Source organism: Oncorhynchus gorbuscha, linkage group LG02 (genome assembly GCF_021184085.1).
Source record: "Oncorhynchus gorbuscha isolate QuinsamMale2020 ecotype Even-year linkage group LG02, OgorEven_v1.0, whole genome shotgun sequence".
In the NCBI taxonomy this organism is placed as follows: Eukaryota; Metazoa; Chordata; class Actinopteri; order Salmoniformes; family Salmonidae; genus Oncorhynchus; species Oncorhynchus gorbuscha.
Genome location: NC_060174.1, coordinates 62283999 through 62307373, shown reverse-complemented (window position 1 = coordinate 62307373; position 23375 = coordinate 62283999). Strand labels below are relative to the sequence as shown.

Genomic DNA, 23375 nt, shown 5'->3' with positions numbered 1-23375 from the left:
TAGAGAGGCTACTGAATGTGTTGTCATTAGAGAGTCTCCTGTATGTGTTGCAAGGCCTCGAGAGGCTACTGTATGTGTTGTAATTAGAGTGGCTACTGTATGTGTTATGATTAGAAATGCTACTGTATGTGTTGTAATTAGAGAGGCTACTGTATGTGTTATAATTAGAGAGGAAACTGTATGTGTTGTAATTAGAGAGGCTGCTGTATGTGTTGTAATGAGAGAGGCTACGGTATGTGTTGTAATTAGAGAGGCTACTGAATGTGTTGTAATTAGAGTCTACTCTGTGTTATAATTAGAGAGGCTACTGTATGTGTTTTAATTAGAGAGGTTACTGTTTGTGTTGTAATTAGAGAGGCTACTGTATGTGTTGTAATTAGAGGCTACTGTATGTGTTGTAATTAGAGACTACTGTATGTGTTGTAATTAGAGAGGCTACTGTATGTATTGTAATGAGAGGCCTACTGTATGTGTCGTAATTAGAGACTACTGTATGTGTTGTAATTAGAGTGGCTGCTGTATACGTTATAATTAGAGAGTCTACTGTATGTTATAATTAGAGAGGCTACTCTGTGTTGTAATTGGAGATGCTCCTGTATGTGTTATATTTAGAGACTACTGTATGTGTCATGTATATGTTGTAATTAGAGAGCCTACTGTATGTGTTATAATTAGAGAGGACACTGTATGTGTTGTAATTAGAGAGGCTACTGTATGTGTTGTAATTATAGGATACTGTATGTGTTGTAATTGGAGGCTACTGTATGTGTTGTAATTAGAGACTACTGTATGTGTTGTAATGAGAGAGGCTACTGAATGTATTGGAATTTCAGAGGCTACTGTATGTGTTATAGTTAGTGAGGTTAATATATGTGTGGTTATTAGAGAGGCGACTGAATGTGTTGTAATTAGAGGCTCCTGTATGAGTTATAATTAGAGAGGCTACTGTATGTGTTATAATTAGAGAGGCTACTCTGTGTTGTAATTAGAGATGCTACTCTGTGTTGTAATTAGAGATGCTTCTGTATGTGTTATAATTAGAGAGACTACTGTATGTGTTATATTTAGAGACTACGGTATGTGTCATGTATATGTTATAATTAGAGAGGCTACTGTATGGTTTGTAATTAGAGAGGCTACTGTCTGTGTTGTAATTAGAGAGGCTGCTGTATGTGTTGTAATTCGAGAGGCTACTGTATGTGTTGTAATGAGAGACCTACTGTATGTGTTGTAATTACAGAGGCTACTGTATGTGTTGTAATTAGAGGCTACTGTATGTGTTATAATTAGAGATGCTACTGAATGTGTTGTATTTCAGAGGCTACTGTATGTGTTGTAATTAGAGGCTACTGTATGTGTTATAGTTAGTGAGATTAATGTATGTGTTGTTATTAGAGAGGCTACTGTATGTGTTGTAATTAGAGAGGTTAATGTATGTGTTGTTATTAAAGAGGCTACTAAATGTATTGTAATTAGAGAGGCTACTGTATGTGTTGTAATTAGAGAGGCTACTGTATGTGTTGTAATTAGTGTGGCTACTGTATGTGTTATGATTAGAAATGCTACTGTATGTGTTGTAATTAGAGAGGCTACTGTATGTGTTGTAATTAGAGTGGCTACTGTATGTGTTATGATTAGAAATGCTACTGTATGTGTTGTAATTAGAGAGGCTACTGAATGTGTTATGATTACGGAGGCTACTGTATGTGTTGTAATTAGAGAGGCTACTGTATGTGTTGTAATGAGAGGCCGACTGTATGTGTCGTAATTAGAGGCTACTGTATGTGTTGTAATTAGAGGCTAGTGTATGTGTTATAGTTAGTGAGGTTACTGTATGTGTCGTAATTAGTGGCTACTGTATGTGTTGTAATTAGAGAAGCTGCTGTATGTGTTCTAGTTACCAAGATTACTGTATGTGTCGTAATTAGAGGCTACTATATGTGTTGTAATTATAGGCTTCTGTATGTGTTGTAATTAGAGGCTACTGTATGTGTTGTGATTAGAGAGGCTGCTGTATGTTATAATTAGAGAGTCTACTGTATGTGTTGTAATGAGAGGCTACTGTATGTGTTGTAATTAGAGGCTAATGTATGTGTTATAGTTAGAGAGGTTAATGTATGTGTTGTTATTAAAGAGGCTACTAAATGTGTTGTAATTAGAGAGGCTACTGAATGTGTTGTCATTAGAGTCTCCTGTATGTGTTGCAATTCGAGAGGCTACTGTATGTGTTGTAATTAGAGTGGCTACTGTATGTGTTATGATTAGAAATGCTACTGTATGTGTTGTAATTAGAGAGGCTACTGTATGTGTTATAATTAGAGGCTGACTGTATGTGTCGTAATTAGAGGCTACTTTATGTGTTGTAATTAGCGTGGCTACTGTATGTATTGTAATGAGAGGCCTACTGTATGTGTCGTAATTAGAGGCTACTATATGTGTTGTAATTAGAGGCTACTGTATGTGTTATAGTTAGAGGTTAATGTATGTGTTGTTATTAAAGAGGCTACTACATGTGTTGTAATTAGAGAGGCTACTGTATGTGTTGTACTTAGAGGCTACTGAATGTGTTGTCATTAGAGAGGCTACTGTATGTGTTGCAATTCGAGAGGCTACTGTATGTGTTGTAATTAGAGGCTATTGTATGTTGTGTAATTAGAGAGGCTACTGTATGTGTTGTAATTATAGGCTACTGTATGTGTTGTAATTAGAGGTTACTGTATGTGTTTTATTTAGAGACTACTGTATGTGTCATGTATATGTTGTGATTAGAGAGAGGATACTGTATGTGTTGTAATTAGAGGCTATTGTATGTTGTGTAATTAGAGAGGCTACTGTATGTGTTGTAATTATAGGCTACTGTATGTGTTGTAATTAGAGGTTACTGTATGTGTTTTATTTAGAGACTACTGTATGTGTCATGTATATGTTGTGATTAGAGAGAGGATACTGTATGTGTTATAATTAGAGATGCTACTGAATGTGTTGTATTTCAGAGGCTACTGTATGTGTTATAGTTAGTGAGATTAATGTATGTGTTGTTATTAGAGAGGCTACTGTATGTGTTGTAATTAGAGAGGCTACTGTATGTGTTGTAATTAGAGAGGCTACTGTATGTGTTGTAATTAGAGGCTACTGTATGTGTTATAGTTAGTGAGATTAATGTATGTGTTGTTATTAGAGAGGCTACTGTATGTGTTGTAATTAGAGAGGCTAATGTGTGTGTTGTAATTAGAGAGGCTACTGTATGTGTTGTAATTAGTGGCTACTGTATGTGTTATAGTTAGAGGTTAATGTATGTGTTGTTATTAAAGAGGCTACTACATGTATTGTAATTAGAGAGGCTACTGTATGTGTTGTACTTAGAGAGGCTACTGAATGTGTTGTAATAAGAGAGGCTACTGTATGTGTTGTAATTAGTGGCTACTGTATGTGTTATGATTAGAAATGCTACTGTATGTGTTATGATTAGAAATGCTACTGTATGTGTTGTGATTAGAGAGGCTACTGTATGTGTTGTAATTAGAGAGGCTACTGAATGTGTTATGATTACAGAGGCTACTGTATGTGTTTTAATTAGAGGCTCCTGAATGTGTTATTATTACAGAGGCTACTGTATGTGTTGTAATTAGAGAGGCTACTGTATGTGTTGTAATTAGAGAGGCTACTGTATGTGTTGTAATTAGAGGCTAATGTATGTGTTATAGTTAGAGAGGTTAATGTATGTGTTGTTATTAAAGAGGCTACTAAATGTGTTGTAATTAGAGAGGCTACTGTATGTGTTGTACTTAGAGGCTACTGAATGTGTTGTCATTAGAGAGGCTACTGTATGTGTTGCAATTCGAGAGGCTACTGTATGTGTTGTAATTAGAGGCTATTGTATGTTGTGTAATTAGAGAGGCTACTGTATGTGTTGTAATTATAGGCTACTGTATGTGTTGTAATTAGAGGTTACTGTATGTGTTTTATTTAGAGACTACTGTATGTGTCATGTATATGTTGTGATTAGAGAGAGGATACTGTCTGTGTTGTAATTAGAGGCTACTGTATGTTTTGTAATTAGAGAGGCTACTGTATGTGTTGGAATGAGAGGCCTACTGTATGTTTTGTAATTAGAGAGGCTACTGTATGTGTTATAATTATAGGCTACTGTATGTGTTGTAATTAGAGGTGACTGTGTGTGTTATATTTAGAGACTACTGTATGTGTCATGTATATGTTGTAATTAGAGAGGCTACTGTATGTGTTATAATTAGAGCCTACTGTATGATCTAGAACGTGAAACTAATTACAGCCTATCTGATGACTACAACACAGAGACAGGTACAAACACCCACGAATTACTAAGTGAACTCAGGCTACCTAAATACGGTTCCCAATCCTAGACAACGAGAATCACCTGACTCCAATTGAGAACCGCCTCAGGCAGCCAAGCCTAACTAGACACACCCCTAATCATACACAATCCCAATGCTAATAAAACCCCAATACGAACCCGACACATAAACCCATGTCACACCCTGGCCTGACCAAAATATATAACGAGAAACACAAAATACAATGACCAAGGCGTGACAAGAGGCTACTGTATGTGTTGTAATTAGAGGTATGTGTTGTAATTAGAGGCTACTGTATGTGTTGTAATTAGAGGCTAATGTATGTGTTGTAATTACAGAGGCTACTGTATGTGTTGTAATTAGAGGCTACTGTATTTGTTGTAATTAGAGGCTAATCTGTGTTATAATTCGAGAGGCTACTGTATGTGTTGTAATTAGAGGCTACTGTATGTGTTGTAATTAGGGGCTACTGTATGTGTTGTAATTAGAGGCTACTGTATGTGTTGTAATTAGAGGCTACTGTATGTGTTGTAATTAGAAAGATTACTGTATGTGTTGTAATTAGAGGCTACTGCATGTGTTATAATTAGAGAGGCTACTAAATGTGTTGTAATTAGAGAGGCTACTGTATGTGTTGTAATTAGAGTGGCTACTATATGTGTTGTAATTAGAGATTACTGTATGTGTTGTAATTAGAGGCTACTGTATGTGTTGTAATTAGAGGCTACTGTATGTGTTGTAATTAGAGGCTAATGTATGTGTTGTAATTACAGAGGCTACTGTATGTGTTGTAATTAGAGGCTACTGTATTTGTTGTAATTAGAGGCTAATCTGTGTTATAATTCGAGAGGCTACTGTATGTGTTGTAATTAGAGGCTACTGTATGTGTTGTAATTAGGGGCTACTCTATGTGTTGTAATTAGAGGCTACTGTATGTGTTGTAATTAGAGGCTACTGTATGTGTTGTAATTAGAGGCTACTGTATGTGTTGTAATTAGAGGCTACTGTATGTGTTGTAATTATAAAGATTACTGTATGTGTTGTAATTAGAGGCTACTGCATGTGTTATAATTAGAGGCTACTGTATGTGTTGTAATTAAAGAGGCTACTAAATGTGTTGTAATTAGAGAGGCTACTGTATGTGTTGTAATTAGAGTGGCTACTATATGTGTTGTAATTAGAGGCTACTGTATGTGTTGTAATTAGAGGCTACTGTATGTGTTGTAATTAGAGGGCTACTGTATTTGTTGTAATTACAGGCTACTCTGTGTTATAATTCGAGAGGCTACTGTATGTGTTGTAATTAGAGGCTACTGTATGTGTTGTAATTAGGGGCTACTCTATGTGTTGTAATTATATGATACTGTATGTGTTGTAATTAGAGGCTACTGTATGTGTTGTAATTACAGAGGCTACTGTATGTGTTGTAATTAGATAGATTACTGTATGTGTTGTAATTAGAGGCTGCTGTATGTGTTAGTGAGGTTAATGTATGTGTTGTTATTAAAGAGACTACTAAATGTGTTGTAATTAGAGAGGCTACTGTATGTGTTGTAATTAGAGAGGCTACTGTATGTGTTATGATTAGAGATGCTACTGTATGTGTTATAATTAGAGGACACTGTATGTGTTATAATTAGAGATGCTACTGTATGTGTTATAATTAGAGATAGTCTACTGTATGTGTTGTAATTAGAGTGGTGCTGATATTTCTTCATTTCTAGATGTTCCATATTCTTCAGTCACCAATACTAATGATTCTCTGTCTTCTCTACTTCCACACAGCTATCCAGAAATCAGAGGAAGGTAAGACCCATTTTTGTTTTGCTAGTTTTTTTTGTCTATGGTCTATGGAGTGAACAAACTACAGTGTTATTTGGGGTGTTTTGGACTGCTGGTCTGATTCCTAAATTGAACAGACGTGTACATATTGTCCATGTAGGATGAATACTTCATCTACAAAGGTGTACCTTTTTTGTGTAGAAATGAAGGTGGCGGGAAGGTTGCACATAACTTGGGGGAAATGAATGTGGCCAATAATCAGCTCCGACTTTGCCCTGACTTTGACTTAGATGTCCATTAACGATTGAAGAGCAAACAGTTATCTTTAACACAACAGTTAATTGCATGAAATTGAGTCTGCGTTGCTTCGTTGACACTGTGCTTTCCTCTGTGAGAGTCACACAGACAAAGAATAGGGATGTCATCTCAGTGATCAGTGCGGCGCTGGGTGCTAACTGTAGCTACCATCTACAATAACCCAGCTATTAAGATGATTGATTACCAAGCCATTGACATCAGGGCAGTATATCACACTGTCAAAAGATTGGCACTGTGATTACGCACTAATGGAATTGTTTGCTTGAAGAATGAAATTTTTCCCAGAGCATTACTTGTCCCTGTCTGAAGGAAAACACCCATTTGTCTCTCATAATGTAATCATTCACACTCTGTTTAAACCACGTCACAATAAAACAAATGGAATCGCTCTTCAATAAAACACACAGAGTGTAAATGAAGATTGAACGTGGACGAGGGGAAGCCCGGTGAGTTAAGCGGCCGGGCGGTGCAGCAGTGAGAGACATCCATCAGGCCTGTTAAGGAGGAGCTTTGGTGATGGTGCCAGAGAGGGCAACAGGCTCAGGGTTCCAGCTATGGGTGTGCTGGGGTTCTGCATGTTATAAATCACTGCTGCTGCTCACCGGAACAGCCTACCAACACCTGCCATTTAATATTGCTGCTCTGTACACTTGTACATTGTAAGTGACTGCACAGCTGGAAGGAAGGATTTATTTTCAGTAACATTTTTCTACAGCATACCCACATATTTTGCACTGAGTTTTGACAGTCAGCACTGTGCAATACCGTACAGTCGCTGAGAACGTTGATGCGCTTGAATACAAATGTTCTCATTCAGTGGCATTCTATTCCAAAACCGTTGTCCTGACTAAATTGTACAGGTTATTCATTGTGTCCTGTGTGTTCGTATGGAACACTGTACTGTCAGTATCTAATAGAGCGGACTGGTTGTTGATTCGTAAGCAGGGGCCGGTTGTAATGTGGAGGGCTATATCCAGGCCCCACATGGGAGGATGTTGAGTGGAAGGCTTCAGTTCAGAAGGGTCCGCTTTCAACCCCTGCCTTTAATCACTCTTAACTCCCCTTGTGATGAGCAAGGATGCTATGACCACGCTCACAGCAAAAGGCGCGCATTATTAAATGACATGCTGCAAAGAGAAAGCATTAGAGTCATTATTGGATTACAGCTTTGACATGGAGCCTGCGTGTACCATCCCCGATGCACAATGCATGAAAACAAAGATGACACTTGACTAGTTAGTTCTCTTTATTCTTTAATCCCAGGAGCAATGCAATGTGACATCTAGCAGCAAGTCTTTGTAGTCGTTATATCAATGGACCTCGATGGCTGCCGGTACAAAAGATGAACAAAAACCCATTTAAAACTAGTAACCTCAGTGCTATATTTTAGCTGCACTGAGGGCTCGAGTACAGATAGCACGTCTCAAAAAGAGAACTCCTAAGTAACTGGTTAGGTTAGTGATGGACACATCTGGACTATAAGTCGTTGGAACTTCAGTGTCTCCAGGAGTCAGTCAGTCTGTCAGTCTGTCAGTCTGTCTGGTCACTGAGCCTAGGTTACCTGGATGGAGGGGGGACCAAGTTGGGGCATGCTTTTCAGGCCAGGAGACGTGGAGTGCAGCATTCTCTGATGTGTTTGTGAGCAAAACTGGGTCTGTGAGAGAGAGATAAGAGAAGACTCCCAACACCTGCATCCACGCATGTGTGTAGAACACCAGCAGATAATCCTTCACATACAGTAGTACACACAAACAAAAGATACACCTCTGCTTCCTCTGTGTATTAATAGTGTGTGTTAGTGCGTTACACTATAGAACTATGCAAACTACCATCTACAAACAACAAGATTCTGGCTTCAAATCATAGAGAATTACTTCAATTACATGGTTGGTCCCCCCCACCCCTTATTTTGTTCCTTGTTCACGATGTGATACGGTAGTGTGAATAGTTGATAGTGTAAAGGTGTGAATGACTCTTATGGTGACCCTGACCCTGTGAGAATACAGAGGGAGCATGTGGAACCTCAGCACAGACATCTTCAAATGAGAGGACAGGACAGGGCACAGCTGCTACTGCTGCTGCTGATGGCCAGGGAGCTCTAAGCACCACTGACCTTGGCTTAATCCTCTCATAAGACTACTCTCCTTCAAAGCACTGCAACTTCATGGAAAAACAAACTCAGCTAGAAGCTAAATCCTAACCCTTTAAGCATTTTTTAAATATTTTCTTCTGAATATTCTCATGCAGTAAAATGTAAGGGCTTAGAGGTAATTTCACAGATGGTAATTTTATAGTCCACTCGTGTACCTCTGAAAATTATGTTGTTGACAATATGTGATTTTTTGGAGCCATTGTGTTTTGGGGCAAAGCTGAGGTGTACAAATGAATGTTGCTCTTCGATGTTGTTAATCATTGATGAAATGAAGCGTTCTGCATTGGCGCTGTTCAAAAAAACAACAACAATGGGTTAGAAATGAACAAACAAAACAACAATGGGTTAGAAATGAACAAACAAAACAACAATGGGTTAGAAATGAACAAACAAAACAACAATGGGTTAGAAATGAACAAACAAAACAACAATGGGTTAGAAATGAACAAACAAAACAACAATGGGTTAGAAATGAACAAACAAAACAACAATGGGTTAGAAATGAACAAACAAAACAACAATGGGTTAGAAATGAACAAACAAAACAACAATGGGTTAGAAATGAACAAACAAAACAACAATGGGTTAGAAATGAACAAACAAAACAACAATGGGTTAGAAATGAACAAACAAAACAACAATGGGTTGAACAAACAAAACAACAAGAAATGAACAAACAAAACAACAATGGGTTAGAAATGAACAAACAAAACAACAATGGGTTAGAAATGAACAAACAAAACAACAATGGGTTAGAAATGAACAAACAAAACAACAGCAACATGTTTCACAGATCTTTTTTCACGTGTAAAGTTTATCTGGGCAACAATTTCACCTGCAAACCGCCCTGAATATAGTAGTAATGGAGAAACAAGTTGAGAGAAATTGAATTGAATTGTTGCAATATTCTTTAAAGCCCACAAGAAAATCTACTTAACTGCATAGAACACCTTTTAAGTATGTTTTGTGACATTTAATGACATTAATAGCGTGTTTTTTTTCATCATCGTTTTGATTGTTCATTTTATGGAGCATTGGCAGCGGCAAAACAGATTAGCATTTAGCGGTCATTTTATTGTTTCACTGACTTACTGTAAATGTGCTCATAGACATGCGTTGGTCTTCTATTTCATTGTGACGAGGGAAGGTTGAAAGCAATAAAAATGGGCTTTAATAAATATTTCCCCACCATTTCATAAACACCAACAACCAGTCGATGTTGCTTTCATAAGACCAATTGTAATTACAACAATGTCTGAAATTAAGGTGAAATAATTTACCTTGACAAAGAAACAGACACCATCCCAAGGAAAATGGGGAGGAATGGAGAAAAGGGGAGCATGATCAACGTCATACCGGGGGGGGGGGGGGGACACACGAGAGCCTGTTGCTATGCCAACACAAATTGGGCAGCCCTGTATTTCAATGCACAAGACACATCCACCAGGGAGAGGCTTGGCACTTCAAGAGGAAATGGTGATGTTTATCTCATTAAAAAACAATATATATCTATATATATATATATATATCAGTGATGACAAACCTCTTGTGTCTCTGATGCTGTCTGGCTCTGCTCAGCTCTCTGGTATAAGCGCCGTCCTCCTGCCTAAGGGTATTGTGTTGACCTCATTTCTTCTTGCCCCACGAAAGGTCAATGAATGCGTATGTATATAATGGTACATGTGTACAGCTTATTCAGTGTTACCTGGTGCATGGTGTAAAGCTCTCTGACGGTTTCTGATTAGATGATCGATAACATCTCATCCCTCAGTGAAATTGGCCAATTTCCTCCAGCAGTTCTCACAAAGAGAACCATTCTCTTTTGAAAAGTGCTGTTGTCTCTGTCAACACATGTTTTATTTACTAAGTGTTGATGGATTTAATGTCTGTCCATTACTGGTGGAAATGTCCTTCACATATAAAGGTTTTGTTTTATTTAATCCAATTGGGTTCAAAAGATTTTCTTTTCTCCAAATGTTTTAGAAATGCAAATTGTTTTGATAAATCTGTACAGGAAATGGCAATGCATGCATGAGCTTTGTTGAGCTGGAAAAAAATATATATATATTATATCGCAAAAAGTGCCAAAATGCCAGGGAGAGAAACATCGCTGAGTTACCATTTTGATCTCTAAAAGTGTTAAAATGTCATAAATGATATATTCTCCATAAGAAAAAATACATCTCCAATGAAAGAGGCATTGTGCAACACCATGAAGGTGTTGAGACTGAGCTCAACGGAAAGGATAACTGTCAGAGAATGAATGCAAGAAACCCCTTCAAAAATGATACCGGGTCATTTTTCGAGTTTTAATGAACAATTCACTCAATTTCCTGCTGTAGGTCATGCAGATGGTGGTATAATTGTGTGATACAAAATGTTATCTTTGGTCAATTAAAGCCTTGTTCAATCAGCCACATTTCTTGTCGAACACAATACAGGTCCATTGTAATTACTAAATGCCCACATTCATGCGGCATGCCCACAAGGCCCTTGGCTTATTTGTTTACAATTGATTTTGTGATGTCCACAGAATCGGAGTGTTCCAGTTTACTGAGCTCCTGTTTATTGAGTTGCATTGTATTTTATGAATGTGTTTTGCATATGATGTGTTCTTTCCTTGCCAATGACTGCAGCACTATGACTGCAGTAAAGCTGTCACATTATGCCTCTCACACCCTGGGTTATTGATTGTTATGGCCCTCCCTGGCCCTGGGCCCTGGGCCTGCTTATGTTGTAACGCTGAATCTAGTTAAGGATACAGTCCTCACTGGCTTTACCCTATTGAAGGGACTGGTTTGTGTCCCTATTGCATGCAGTGTTCGAGGTATACATTTGCGGTATTCATTTTGATCTGCATGCAGTTTACACTGGAGAACGTTGGAGAACTTCGTATGAACGAGATGTGAATTTGGAAAAAGTGGCAAAACCCCTATTCTAAACCTGAGAAAGCTGTCTGCTTAAGAGTAAGAGTGTGTGTTCCATTAGGGGAAAAAAACATCTGTGTGAGCAACTACCTTCGGGGGTTGCACCAATTGAGATGTTTTTTTTTTCTTATCCCGCTCTCCCCCCTCAAACAGTGTTTGTCTTTTATTTCTTTAATTCCCTCCTCCGTTTTAGTTTGATTTGAACTCTGACATCCGTACCTATCCCAGGATGTCTGTCACAAACTGCAGTCCAACGTTGTGACAATGCTTTTGTTTCTTCCCGGGCATTTTTATGACCTTCCTGTTTCTCCCTATTCCTTTTTCTGTTCTTTCCCTCAAGGTCTGGCGCACATGAAGTCAAACCGCCAAGGTATGGGGTCTGTTGGTTTTCTTTTCTCCCTCAACCACCTGCTCAAGCCATCTCCCTGCCCTCTAATCATGTTTACTGCACTGACATTTCACTTCCTCTTCCCTATTCTATTTACTTGTACGTTCATTTCTGCTTCCTGTCATGTTGTACTATCTGTGCCCACATCACTCCAACCTTGTCCGTCAAACCTTGTCCTGACCTCTGGCCATCAACTGGAACATCACCTTTGACCTCTTCAGCCTTTCACAAAGGTAACGCTTTTATGCCCACAGTGTTTCATCAGTTCGGTTTTCATGGGACCCTCTCCAAGAGAGAAAATGGTAATTCGTTGTCAATAGAGAATGCATGCCTCGTGCTTCAGATGTGTGATTACAGTTTTGAGGACACTGGCTGCTTGCTATTCAATCTGTCTCGGAAATGCATTGGGAGACTGAAATCAGTGATTACAACAGAGTGCATATGGCTCCTTCTGTACACATACACTCACTCTGGTTCTCTTTCATTACAATACAATTAAATAGGATAGGATAATATGTGCAATGTTTAATATTCACACAGTTACCCCAGTAAAGTAAAAGTTGATGATATTTAGTTTGTTTGGTGGTTTCGAAAAGGTAGTTGGTTAAATTCTTATTTTTGAGCAACTGCATTTTCCAGGAAAAATGATGCATGGCTGTGCTGCACACATGCATCTCATCTGCATGCCCTCAGGACGCAGATATACATAGAGCTCAGACATGCCTGTCCAAAGGCCAGCCAGATATACATAGAGCTCAGACATGACTGTCCAAAGGCCAGCCAGATATACATAGAGCTCAGACATGCCTGTCCAAAGGCCAGCCAGATATACATAGAGCTCAGACATGCCTGTCCAAAGGCCAGCCAGATATACATAGAGCTCAGACATGCCTGTCCAAAGGCCAGCCAGATATAAAGGAAACAGATCAAATTGAGTTTTTACTGTACAAATAAACATGATGGCTGCTTTCAGACCCTTTCATGAATTATACACTACTGTAGTTATTTTCAAGGTTTCCTGGTAACAGAAGGAGGTTTTTTACCAGACTACTTTAATAGCATAACAAGAATATGGGTGGCAGGGTAGCCTAGTGGTTAGAGCATTGGACTAGTAACCGAAGGTTGCAAGTTCAAATCCCCGAGTTGACAAAGTACAAATCTGTCATTCTGCCCCTGAACAGGCAGTTCCTAGGCCATCATTGAAAATAAGGATTTGTTCTTAATTAACTGACTTGCCTAGTTAAATAAAGGTAATATTAAAATAAATATTAGGAACTACTGGTTAGCATTGAGAGAAAATCAGCCGTACAGTCGCAGCTAGACAGACTGACAAGCAGAAGGGCGACAGGCAAGCGAGCTGACACACCATATTGGACCACCAGAAAGTTAATTAAATCAACGTTCATGGACATATTGTATCCAAATTAAGAAACTTTGAATTATTCATGGACAAGTTGAACGCAGTATTTGTTTGCATTCTCTAGATGATGTACCTAATACGAACTGACATACAACAAAAGCTCTTCAGATGAGCTTTATCAATTACATCTTTGGGTTTACTTCTTTTAAAAGAAACAAACAGAAAACGACACAATATTTCACTGATCAACACTGCGAGATTCTGCTCGATGAAGAGGTGTGCTCGATGAAGAGGTGTGCTACCAACTGTCCATATGGGCTTTGCTATTAATGTCAGACATAAACAGTTACTTTAATAAAGTTGTACCTGTACATGATAATTTACTGTTTTGCTTCAGACCGGAACACATGTAACTTTGCTGATCAAAGTATTCATCCAGAGGCCAAGGCAACGGGTTGTTTTTTTTTCAGTCAAAGAATTGACAATTACAGCTCAGCGTGAGGGACTGTAACACTGTGCTCTGGCTCTAACAGCCTCGCAATACGCTACTTCCTTTGTCTGCTGCTAGCCAGCCAATACAGGCATTCATTCCTATTACTGATACTTACCATCAAACCTTTTGTGTACTAGCAAAATAGAAAGTGGTTCAAGTCATGAACGAAGCAGCTTTTGTGGACATTTTGCGTTTCGTGTAGAGGTAGATATCCATACATGTCTCTGTACTCTTGACTTTGTGTTCTATCAATTCCTCTGGGTATCTACCGTATGATTCACATCACACAGTGTGTGCACAATATGACCTAAAATGAATGAATCCTTTTTTTTTTTTACGAGGCATGGACAGCTGAGAACTTGTGTGTGTGCTTAGTTGAAACAACCCAGCTTCACATGCTGTGGCTGTTCGTTCACATTTGTGTACACTTTTGACCAGGGGTGAAGGTAAGGCGATATACGTTCAGGTAAGGCGTGCCGACAACAACAAAAAAGTGGGGGTAACGCCGTGCTGGTCAAAAACGTTAGCCTGTCACAATTAATAGGCCACAACACGCGGCAATTTCACCATTATTCAACATTACTGCATGTCAGTGGCATTAAAAATGAGCAAGTGGACTGGAATCCGGTTGGTGTACCCTGCAAAGGGTGTGCTTTGTGGAGACGAGTGACCGAGACCGAGGCGAGCATGGACAGCGGTGTCATTTCAGGCTACAAGTGGAGGCCTAATGACAATTGCAGAATGGCATTACAATACATGTAGGTGTTTTGTAACTGATGTCTCTTTCCATTGGTCCAATTGAGGGTGTTGGGGTTTGGATGCTGGAATGATTTAGTGGGTGAACGAATGTAGTAGCCACAAGGAGCACCTTGTGTTAAGTGATTATTTGATAATCAGATGAAAATGTCACGACTGGTTGTGTTTATAGCCCATTGTAAAAGGCATAGGCGGCGTGTCCATAAGGCTGAGGGAAGCTAAGCTTTCCCTAAAGTAAATTGAATTAAATCGCCAAAAATGTATGTAGCCTAATTAGCTTATTCCTGTCTATAGATAAATAAACCTAAATCATTCAAAATCGGCCACGAGAGTACACCAGAAACCTTGATTTGGCAATAGGATCACTAATTTATTTTAAACAAAACAAAGAATGAATTGTTTTAAATCGCGTAGCCTGCCGTCGGAAGAGCCTGTAGTTTTGACAGCGAGCGCAGCAAATACCAAATAGGTGATTGTTGAGTTGCGACTGTCAATGAAAAGCAGAGACCCAGCCAGGTATATCGCAATATTTGAAAATACAAATTGCGGAAAAACTGCTTGGAAAGAAAATGGCTATTGCTGTAAAGAGATGACAAGGAAAATACTTTAATCTGTATTTAAATTATCAAAATTCTTAGGCTACTGTCCGCTCAATTAAGCTATCTTATTGGCACCAGCGGAGAACATTGTTCATATTCAACTGGGTCACTGCCACTTTTGTTTGTTTTTGGACAATAATGTCCTCCTCCAGGTTAGACGGACGTCATATTGTGTTTGTGTCTCCACTTTTCGTAGGCCGATTATATGGATCAGACAACATCATTTTTATTGATCTGTTTGTCAGTGACAGCAGAGTATGCTACCCTGTCATTTTTGTAGTATGAACACAATTGTGTAGGCGCACTTGGGTGTCCCATACCAGGTAAGACGTTAAATGCTTTTGACCTACCATTACTTTGGGATCCTGGCACAATGACTCGTCTGCTAACCGTGAGGTCATTTTTCTAATAGTGAAAGAGCAGTGTGGGTTTTCTGCTACTGGTGCACAAACAGGATGAAGTCATTGTACTAAAATCATCTTTAACCTTGTTTATTTCCATTAGCCATGGTTTCTTGAGACTGCATAGAGTATATAGAAAGTATTCAAAATGCAGACATTGCCATGGCTGTTTTGAGTGGATGGAGTAGGCGTTGAAGGATAACCACATTTGACAGTTTTTTTCCCCTTCTCTCTATGCAGCCGAATCATTGCAATCTGGTAAGATGGCATGCCTTTTATTTGACAGTTAATAGCAGTGACATGTTTTAATTATGTTGAATGTATTCTGACTATGCCTGCCCCATTTCTGCAGTGAGAATTGCATAAACATTTGGGTAATTAGGAAAACATGGCATACTCTGACTGTCTTACAATGGATCTGCACTTTAAATCCTTGTCATACAAGGGCATGTTTGCTTATTTATGAGCCCAGTGGAACATTTCAGTATGTCTGAACATCCCCTCTCAGTGAAGGCTACATTATGCACACCTTGGAAAGAGACAGGCTTTTTTTTCAAATATCTACTTTTTAAGCATCGTCTCTTCCATCGGACCATAGCAAATGGTTGGTAGTGGAGTTGGTACTATTTGTTTTGAAAGACAGAGATGTACCTCTAAATATGTCTTACGTTTGCCAGACCATTTCTTGTGAGTGGGTACAATAGTTCAGAAAGGCATTGACACACGTGTATGTGTCTGATAATGAGAGGACAGGACAGGAAATGAGGCGTGGGTGGCAAAATCACAGAAACATTGCTGGAGGCAAGAGGCTATGCTTTAAAAACATTTTTTTATCATCATCTGTTTTTTATTACATCAACAACTACACTGACCTGCGCTAGTCATTACACGCCAGGCATTTCCTGATGCCATGGCTTTTCATTCGACATGGCTTTCATCTGTGAGTCGCGCTGCTGCCGGATACCAAATGAGGTGTAGCAAAGATGGGGAAAGTTTCCAACCTCAACTCGAATTAGCAACCGTCATCAGAATTGTTAAAAGTTTTTTTTTTTTGTATTTTTTTTTACAATTCTAATAAATGCAGTAGTTGGACAATGGATGAAGATATTTCAAACGTGTTATTTTATTTCACTACCTCAGTTATTGACTGAATAATGGCACATAACGGAGTTCAAGGATTTTTGTGGAAAATAGATATTCAATTTAGTGTCAAATTTCACTCATACAATATATACATTTTCTAATGGTGTCAGGTATTTTTTTGTTCAAATTATATTGGCTGGATTTGCATAAATACACTGGGTGTGTCATGCAGGTGAAAGAGGACCCAAAAGCGACTTAACAGAAACAGAGTTTATTTAAATCCAAACAGGGAATAACAAAAATCCTCTAGTCTGTAGAGGGGAATAACTAGAGAAGCGGCCACAGACTGCAGGTCGCTTCGGGTAGGCGCAGGCCGTAGTTGATAGAGCCACCTGCTCACACGCAGCATCTGATGAAGGCAAAAAACACGACAGGACAGGGCGAAACACAATCACAGCATGGTGAATACAAAACAAGGAACCGACGGGACAGGAACGGATCACAAAGGAATAAATAGGGACTCTAATCAGGGGAAAGGATCGGGAACAGGTGTGGGAAGACTAAATGATGATTAGGGGAATAGGAACAGCTGGGAGCAGGAACGGAACGATAGAGAGAAGAGAGAGCGAGAGAGTGAGAGAGGGAGGGGGAGAGAGAGGGATAGAAGGAGGGAAAGAACCAAATAAGACCAGCAGAGGGAAACGAATAGCATGGGGAGCACAGGGACAAGACATGATAATAAATGACAAACATGACAGTACCCCCACTCACCGAGCGCCTCCTGGCGCACTCGAGGAGGAATCCTGGCGGCAACAGAGGAAATCATCGATGAGTGAACGGTCCAGCACGTCCCGAGACGGAACCCAACTCCTCTCCTCAGGACCGTAACCCTCCCAATCCACAAGGTATTGGTGACCCCGTCCCCGAGAACGCATGTCCATGATCTTATGTACCTTGTAAATAGGTGCGCTCTCGACAAGGACGGGAGGGGGGGAGGGAAGACGAACGGGGGTGCGAAGAAAGGGCTTAACACAGGAGACATGGAAGACAGGATGGACGCGACGAAGATGTCGCGGAAGAAGCAGTCGCACAGCGACAGGACTGACGACCTGGGAGACACGGAACGGACCAATGAACCGCGGAGTCAACTTACGAGAAGCTGTCGTAAGAGGAAGGTTGCGAGTGGAAAGCCACACTCTCTGGCCGCAACAATACCTTGGACTCTTAATCCTGCGTTTATTGGCGGCTCTCACAGTCCTCCCCGCAGACAAAGGCAGACCGGTAATGAAGTCTAAGGCGATGTGAGACCATGGTCGAGAAGGAATGGGGAGCGGTCTGAGACGACCGGCAGGAGGAGAGTTACCCGACTTAGTCTGCGCGCAGTCCGAACAAGCAGCCACGAAACGGCGCGTGTCACGCTCCTGAGTCGGCCACCAAAAGCGCTGGCGAATAGACGCAAGAGTGCCTCGAACACCGGGATGACCAGCTAACTTGGCAGAGTGAGCCCACTGAAGAACAGCCAGACGAGTGGAAACAGGAACGAAAAGGAGGTTACTAGGACAAGCGCGCGGCGACGCAGTGTGCGTGAGTGCTTGCTTAACCTGTCCTTCAATTCCCCAGACTGTTAACCCGACAACACGCCCATAAGGAAGAATCCCCTCGGGATCAGTAGAAGCCACAGAAGAACTAAACAGACGGGATAAGGCATCAGGCTTGGTGTTCTTGCTACCCGGACGGTAAGAAATCACAAACTCGAAACGAGCGAAAAACAACGCCCAACGAGCTTGACGGGCATTAAGTCGTTTGGCAGAACGGATGTACTCAAGGTTCTTATGGTCTGTCCAAACGACAAAAGGGACGGTCGCCCCCTCCAACCACTGTCGCCATTCGCCTAGGGCTAAGCGGATGGCGAGCAGTTCACGGTTACCCACATCATAGTTGCGCTCAGATGGCGACAGGCGATGAGAAAAATAAGCGCAAGGATGAACCTTATCGTCAGACTGGAAGCGCTGGGATAGAATGGCTCCCACGCCTACCTCTGAAGCGTCAACCTCGACAATGAATTGTCTAGTGACGTCAGGAGAAACGAGGATAGGAGCGGACGTAAAACGTTCTTTTAGAAGATCAAAAGCTCCCTGGGCGGAACCGGACCACTTAAAACACGTCTTGACAGAAGTAAGAGCTGTGAGAGGGGCAGCAACTTGACCGAAATTACGAATGAAACGCCGATAGAAATTAGCGAAACCTAAAAAGCGCTGCAACTCGACACGTGACCTTGGAACGGGCCAATCACTGACAGCTTGGACCTTAGCGGAATCCATCTGAATGCCTTCAGCGGAAATAACGGAACCGAGAAAAGTAACGGAGGAGACATGAAAAGAGCACTTCTCAGCCTTTACGTAGAGACAATTCTCTAAAAGGCGCTGTAGAACACGTCGAACGTGCTGAACATGAATCTCGAGTGACGGAGAAAAAATCAGGATATCGTCAAGATAGACAAAAACAAAAATGTTCAGCATGTCTCTCAGAACATCATTAACTAATGCCTGAAAAACAGCTGGCGCATTGGCGAGACCGAACGGCAGAACCCGGTACTCAAAATGCCCTAACGGAGTGTTAAACGCCGTTTTCCACTCGTCCCCCTCTCTGATGCGCACGAGATGGTAAGCGTTACGAAGGTCCAACTTAGTAAAGCACCTGGCTCCCTGCAGAATCTCGAAGGCTGATGACATAAGGGAAGCGGATAACGATTCTTAACCGTTATGTCATTCAGCCCTCGATAATCCACGCAGGGGCGCAGAGTACCGTCCTTCTTCTTAACAAAAAGAACCCCGCCCCGGCCGGAGAAGAAGAAGGCACTATGGTACCGGCGTCAAGAGACACAGACAAATAATCCTCGAGAGCCTTACGTTCGGGAGCCGACAGAGAGTATAGTCTACCTCGAGGAGGAGTGGTCCCCGGAAGGAGATCAATACTACAATCATACGACCGGTGAGGAGGAAGGGAGTTGGCTCGGGACCGACTGAAGACCGTGCGCAGATCATGATATTCCTCCGGCACTCCTGTCAAATCGCCAGGTTCCTCCTGAGAAGTAGGGACAGAAGAAACGGGAGGGATGGCAGACATTAAACACTTCACATGACAAGAAACGTTCCAGGATAGGATAGAATTACTAGACCAATTAATAGAAGGATTATGACATACTAGCCAGGGATGACCCAAAACAACAGGTGTAAACGGTGAACGGAAAATCAAAAAGAAATAGTCTCACTGTGGTTACCAGATACTGTGAGAGTTAAAGGTAGTGTCTCAAATTTGATACTGGGAAGATGACTACCATCTAAGGCAAACATGGGCGTAGGCCTGTCTAACGGTCTGAAAGGAATGTTATGTTTCCGAACCCATGCTTCGTCCATGAAACAACCCTCAGCCCCAGAGTCAATCAAGGCACTGCATGTAGCACCGAACCGGTCCAGCGTAGATGGACCGACATAGTAGTACAAGATCTAGATGAAGGGACCTGAGTAGTAGCGCTCACCAGTAGCCCTCCGCTTACTGATGGGCTCTGGCCTCTTACTGGACATGAATTAACAAAATGTCCAGCAACTCCGCAATAGAGGCACAGGCGGTTGGTGATCCTCCGTTCCCTCTCCTTAGTCGAGATGCGAATCCCTCCCAGCTGCATGGGCTCAGTCTCAAAGCCAGAGGAGGGAGATGGTTGCGATGCGGAGCAGGGAAACACCGTTGATGCGAGCTCTCTTCCACGAGCCCGGTGACGAAGATCTACCCGTCGTTCTATGCGGATGGCGAGAGCAATCAAAGAGTCCACATCTGATGGAACCTCCCGGGAGAGAATCTCATCCTTAACCACTGCGTGGAGTCCCTCCAGAAAACGAGCGAGCAGCGCCGGCTCGTTCCACTCACTAGAGGCAGCAAGAGTGCGAAACTCAATAGAATAATCCGTTATGGACCGTTCACCTTGGCATAAGGAAGCCAGGGCCCTAGAAGCCTCCCTACCAAAAACTGAACGGTCAAAAACCCGAATCATCTCCTCTTTAAAGTTCTGGAACTTGTTAGAGCAATCCGCCCTTGCCTCCCAGATAGCTGTGCCCCATTCTCGAGCCCGGCCAGTAAGGAGTGAAATGACGTAAGCAACCCGAGCTCTCTCTCTAGAGTATGTGTTGGGTTGGAGAGAGAACACAATCTCACACTGCGTGAGAAAGGAGCGGCACTCAGTGGGCTGCCCGGAGTAGCAAGGTGGGTTATTAACCCTAGGTTCTGGAGGCTCGGCAGGCCAGGAAGTAACAGGTGGCACGAGACGTAGACTCTGGAACTGTCCAGAGAGGTCGGAAACCTGAGCGGCCAGGTTCTCCACGGCATGGCGAGCAGCAGACAATTCCTGCTCGTGTCTGCCGAGCATGGCTCCTTGGATCTTGACGGCAGTGTAACGAGCGTCTGAAGTCGCTGGGTCCATTCCTTGGTCGGTTCCTTCTGTCATGCAGGTGAAAGAGGACCCAAAAGCGACTTAACAGAAACAGAGTTTATTTAAATCCAAACAGGGAATAACAAAAATCCTCTAGTCTGTAGAGGGGAATAACTAGAGAAGCGGCCACAGACTGCAGGTCGCTTCGGGTAGGCGCAGGCCGTAGTTGATAGAGCCACCTGCTCACACGCAGCATCTGATGAAGGCAAAAAACACGACAGGACAGGGCGAAACACAATCACAGCATGGTGAATACAAAACAAGGAACCGACGGGACAGGAACGGATCACAAAGGAATAAATAGGGACTCTAATCAGGGGAAAGGATCGGGAACAGGTGTGGGAAGACTAAATGATGATTAGGGGAATAGGAACAGCTGGGAGCAGGAACGGAACGATAGAGAGAAGAGAGAGCGAGAGAGTGAGAGAGGGAGGGGGAGAGAGAGGGATAGAAGGAGGGAAAGAACCAAATAAGACCAGCAGAGGGAAACGAATAGCATGGGGAGCACAGGGACAAGACATGATAATAAATGACAAACATGACATGGTGTATTTGCATATATGAATACATTAACATAACAGGGTGGAACAGGGCTGAAACCACACAACTTGCTCTGTCTAGGAGGCCTACCTGCACTCACCTGCGCTGCTGTCTAGGCTGCCTCATTAATTACTGTTGTTGGCACGTTCTGTTGCATAATTCAACAAGTATGTCATTAGCAGGATACCCTCTGATTAAAAATCAACAAGTTTAGCTCCAGATTACACCTGTCTATACATACTTTACATTGTTTGCCTGATAAAACATAATACCACTATAATCCGAGTGTTCATTTTGGGAAGTTGCTTTCATTTCAGCTAATCTAATTTGTAAACCACTTAACTGTATTAAATGTAATACTTCTCCAATTCCACAAAAAAATGTACACCCATCAAAATAAAGTTATTTTGCGTCTCTTTCTTGTGGTGTAAGTGTCGAGACGATGAGTTAAATCCCTGATGAAGATTTAGTATTCTTGGACATGCAATGGAAAGACAACATATTCCATTGAGTCCGTTTGTGTTTGACCGGTTCATTACAAACATTTCCGCTCGTCGTAACATAAACAGGAAAAAAGCAAGAGAATGAAAAAGTTGCAGGATTTAAAATGAAGCAAGATTTACAGTGCTTTCAGAAAGTATTCATACCCCTTGACTTACTCCACATATTAAGCATTAATTTAAAAATTAATTAAATTGAGTACAAAGTAATCTCACTTATCTACATTCAGTACCCCATAATGACCAATTGAACGTAATATGCAACAATTTCAATGGTTTTACTGAGTTATAGTTCATATAAGGAAATCAGTCAATTTTAAAAAATGAATTAGGCTCTAATCTATGGATTTCACATGACTGGGCAGGGGCGCATCCATGGGTGGGCCTGGGGTGGCTGGTCTCAGACAATCCCGTCAGTGAAGATGTGGAGGTCCTGGTTTGGCGTGGTAACACCTGGTCTGTGGTAGTGAGGCCAGTTGGACGTACTGCCAAATTCCCCAAAACGACATTGGAGGTTGCTTATGGTAGAGAAATGAACATTCAGTTGTCGGGTATCAGCTCTGATGGACATTCCTGCAGTCAGCATGCCAATTGCACACTCCCTCAACTTGAGACATCTGTGGCACTGTGTTGTTTGAAAAAGCTGCACATTTTAGTGCCCCCCGCCCCCCTTGTGCTGTTTAATCAGCTTCTTGATATGGATGGATTATCTTGGCAAAGGAGAAATTCTCACTGACGGGGATGTCAACAAATGGATTCGGGAGAGGCAAAGTTCATGAACCATGCGTCCTTCGAAACACGACCCCACCAAGCCGCACTGCTTCTTGACACACTGCTTGCATAACCCGGAAGCCAGCCACACCAATGTGTCGGAGGAAACACCATACAACTGGCGACCTTGTCAGCATGCATGCGCCCGGCCCGCCACAGGAGTCGCTCGAGCGCGATGGGACAAGGACATCCCGGCCAGCCAAACCCTCCCCGAGCCTGGATGGCGCTGGGCCAATTGTGCGCCGCTTCATGGGTCTCCCGGTCACGGCTGGGATCGAACCCGGGTCTGTAGTCACCGCTGCGCCACTCAGGGAGGCCCCATTGTAGAAACACCTTTGACAGCAATTACAGCTGTGAGTCTTTCTGGGTAAGTCTCTAAGAGCTTTCCACATCTGCATTGTTCAACATTTGCCCATTATTCTTTTTAAAATTCTTCAAGCTCTGTGAAATTGGTTGTTGATCATTAATAGACAACAACAATTTTTAGA

The 23375-nt window shown here is 41.7% G+C and overlaps 1 protein-coding gene across 1 annotated transcript in view; it reads left to right on the top strand.

Moving 5' to 3' along the window:
• The window catches only part of LOC124006284 (neurexin-2-like), a 401953-nt gene that overhangs the window by 160830 nt on the left and 217748 nt on the right, over nucleotides 1–23375 (top strand). Inside the window, 3 exon segments of the mRNA XM_046316207.1 lie at nucleotides 6120–6140; nucleotides 11854–11883; nucleotides 15751–15768. Of these exon segments, the coding sequence (XP_046172163.1) occupies nucleotides 6120–6140; nucleotides 11854–11883; nucleotides 15751–15768 (69 nt within the window).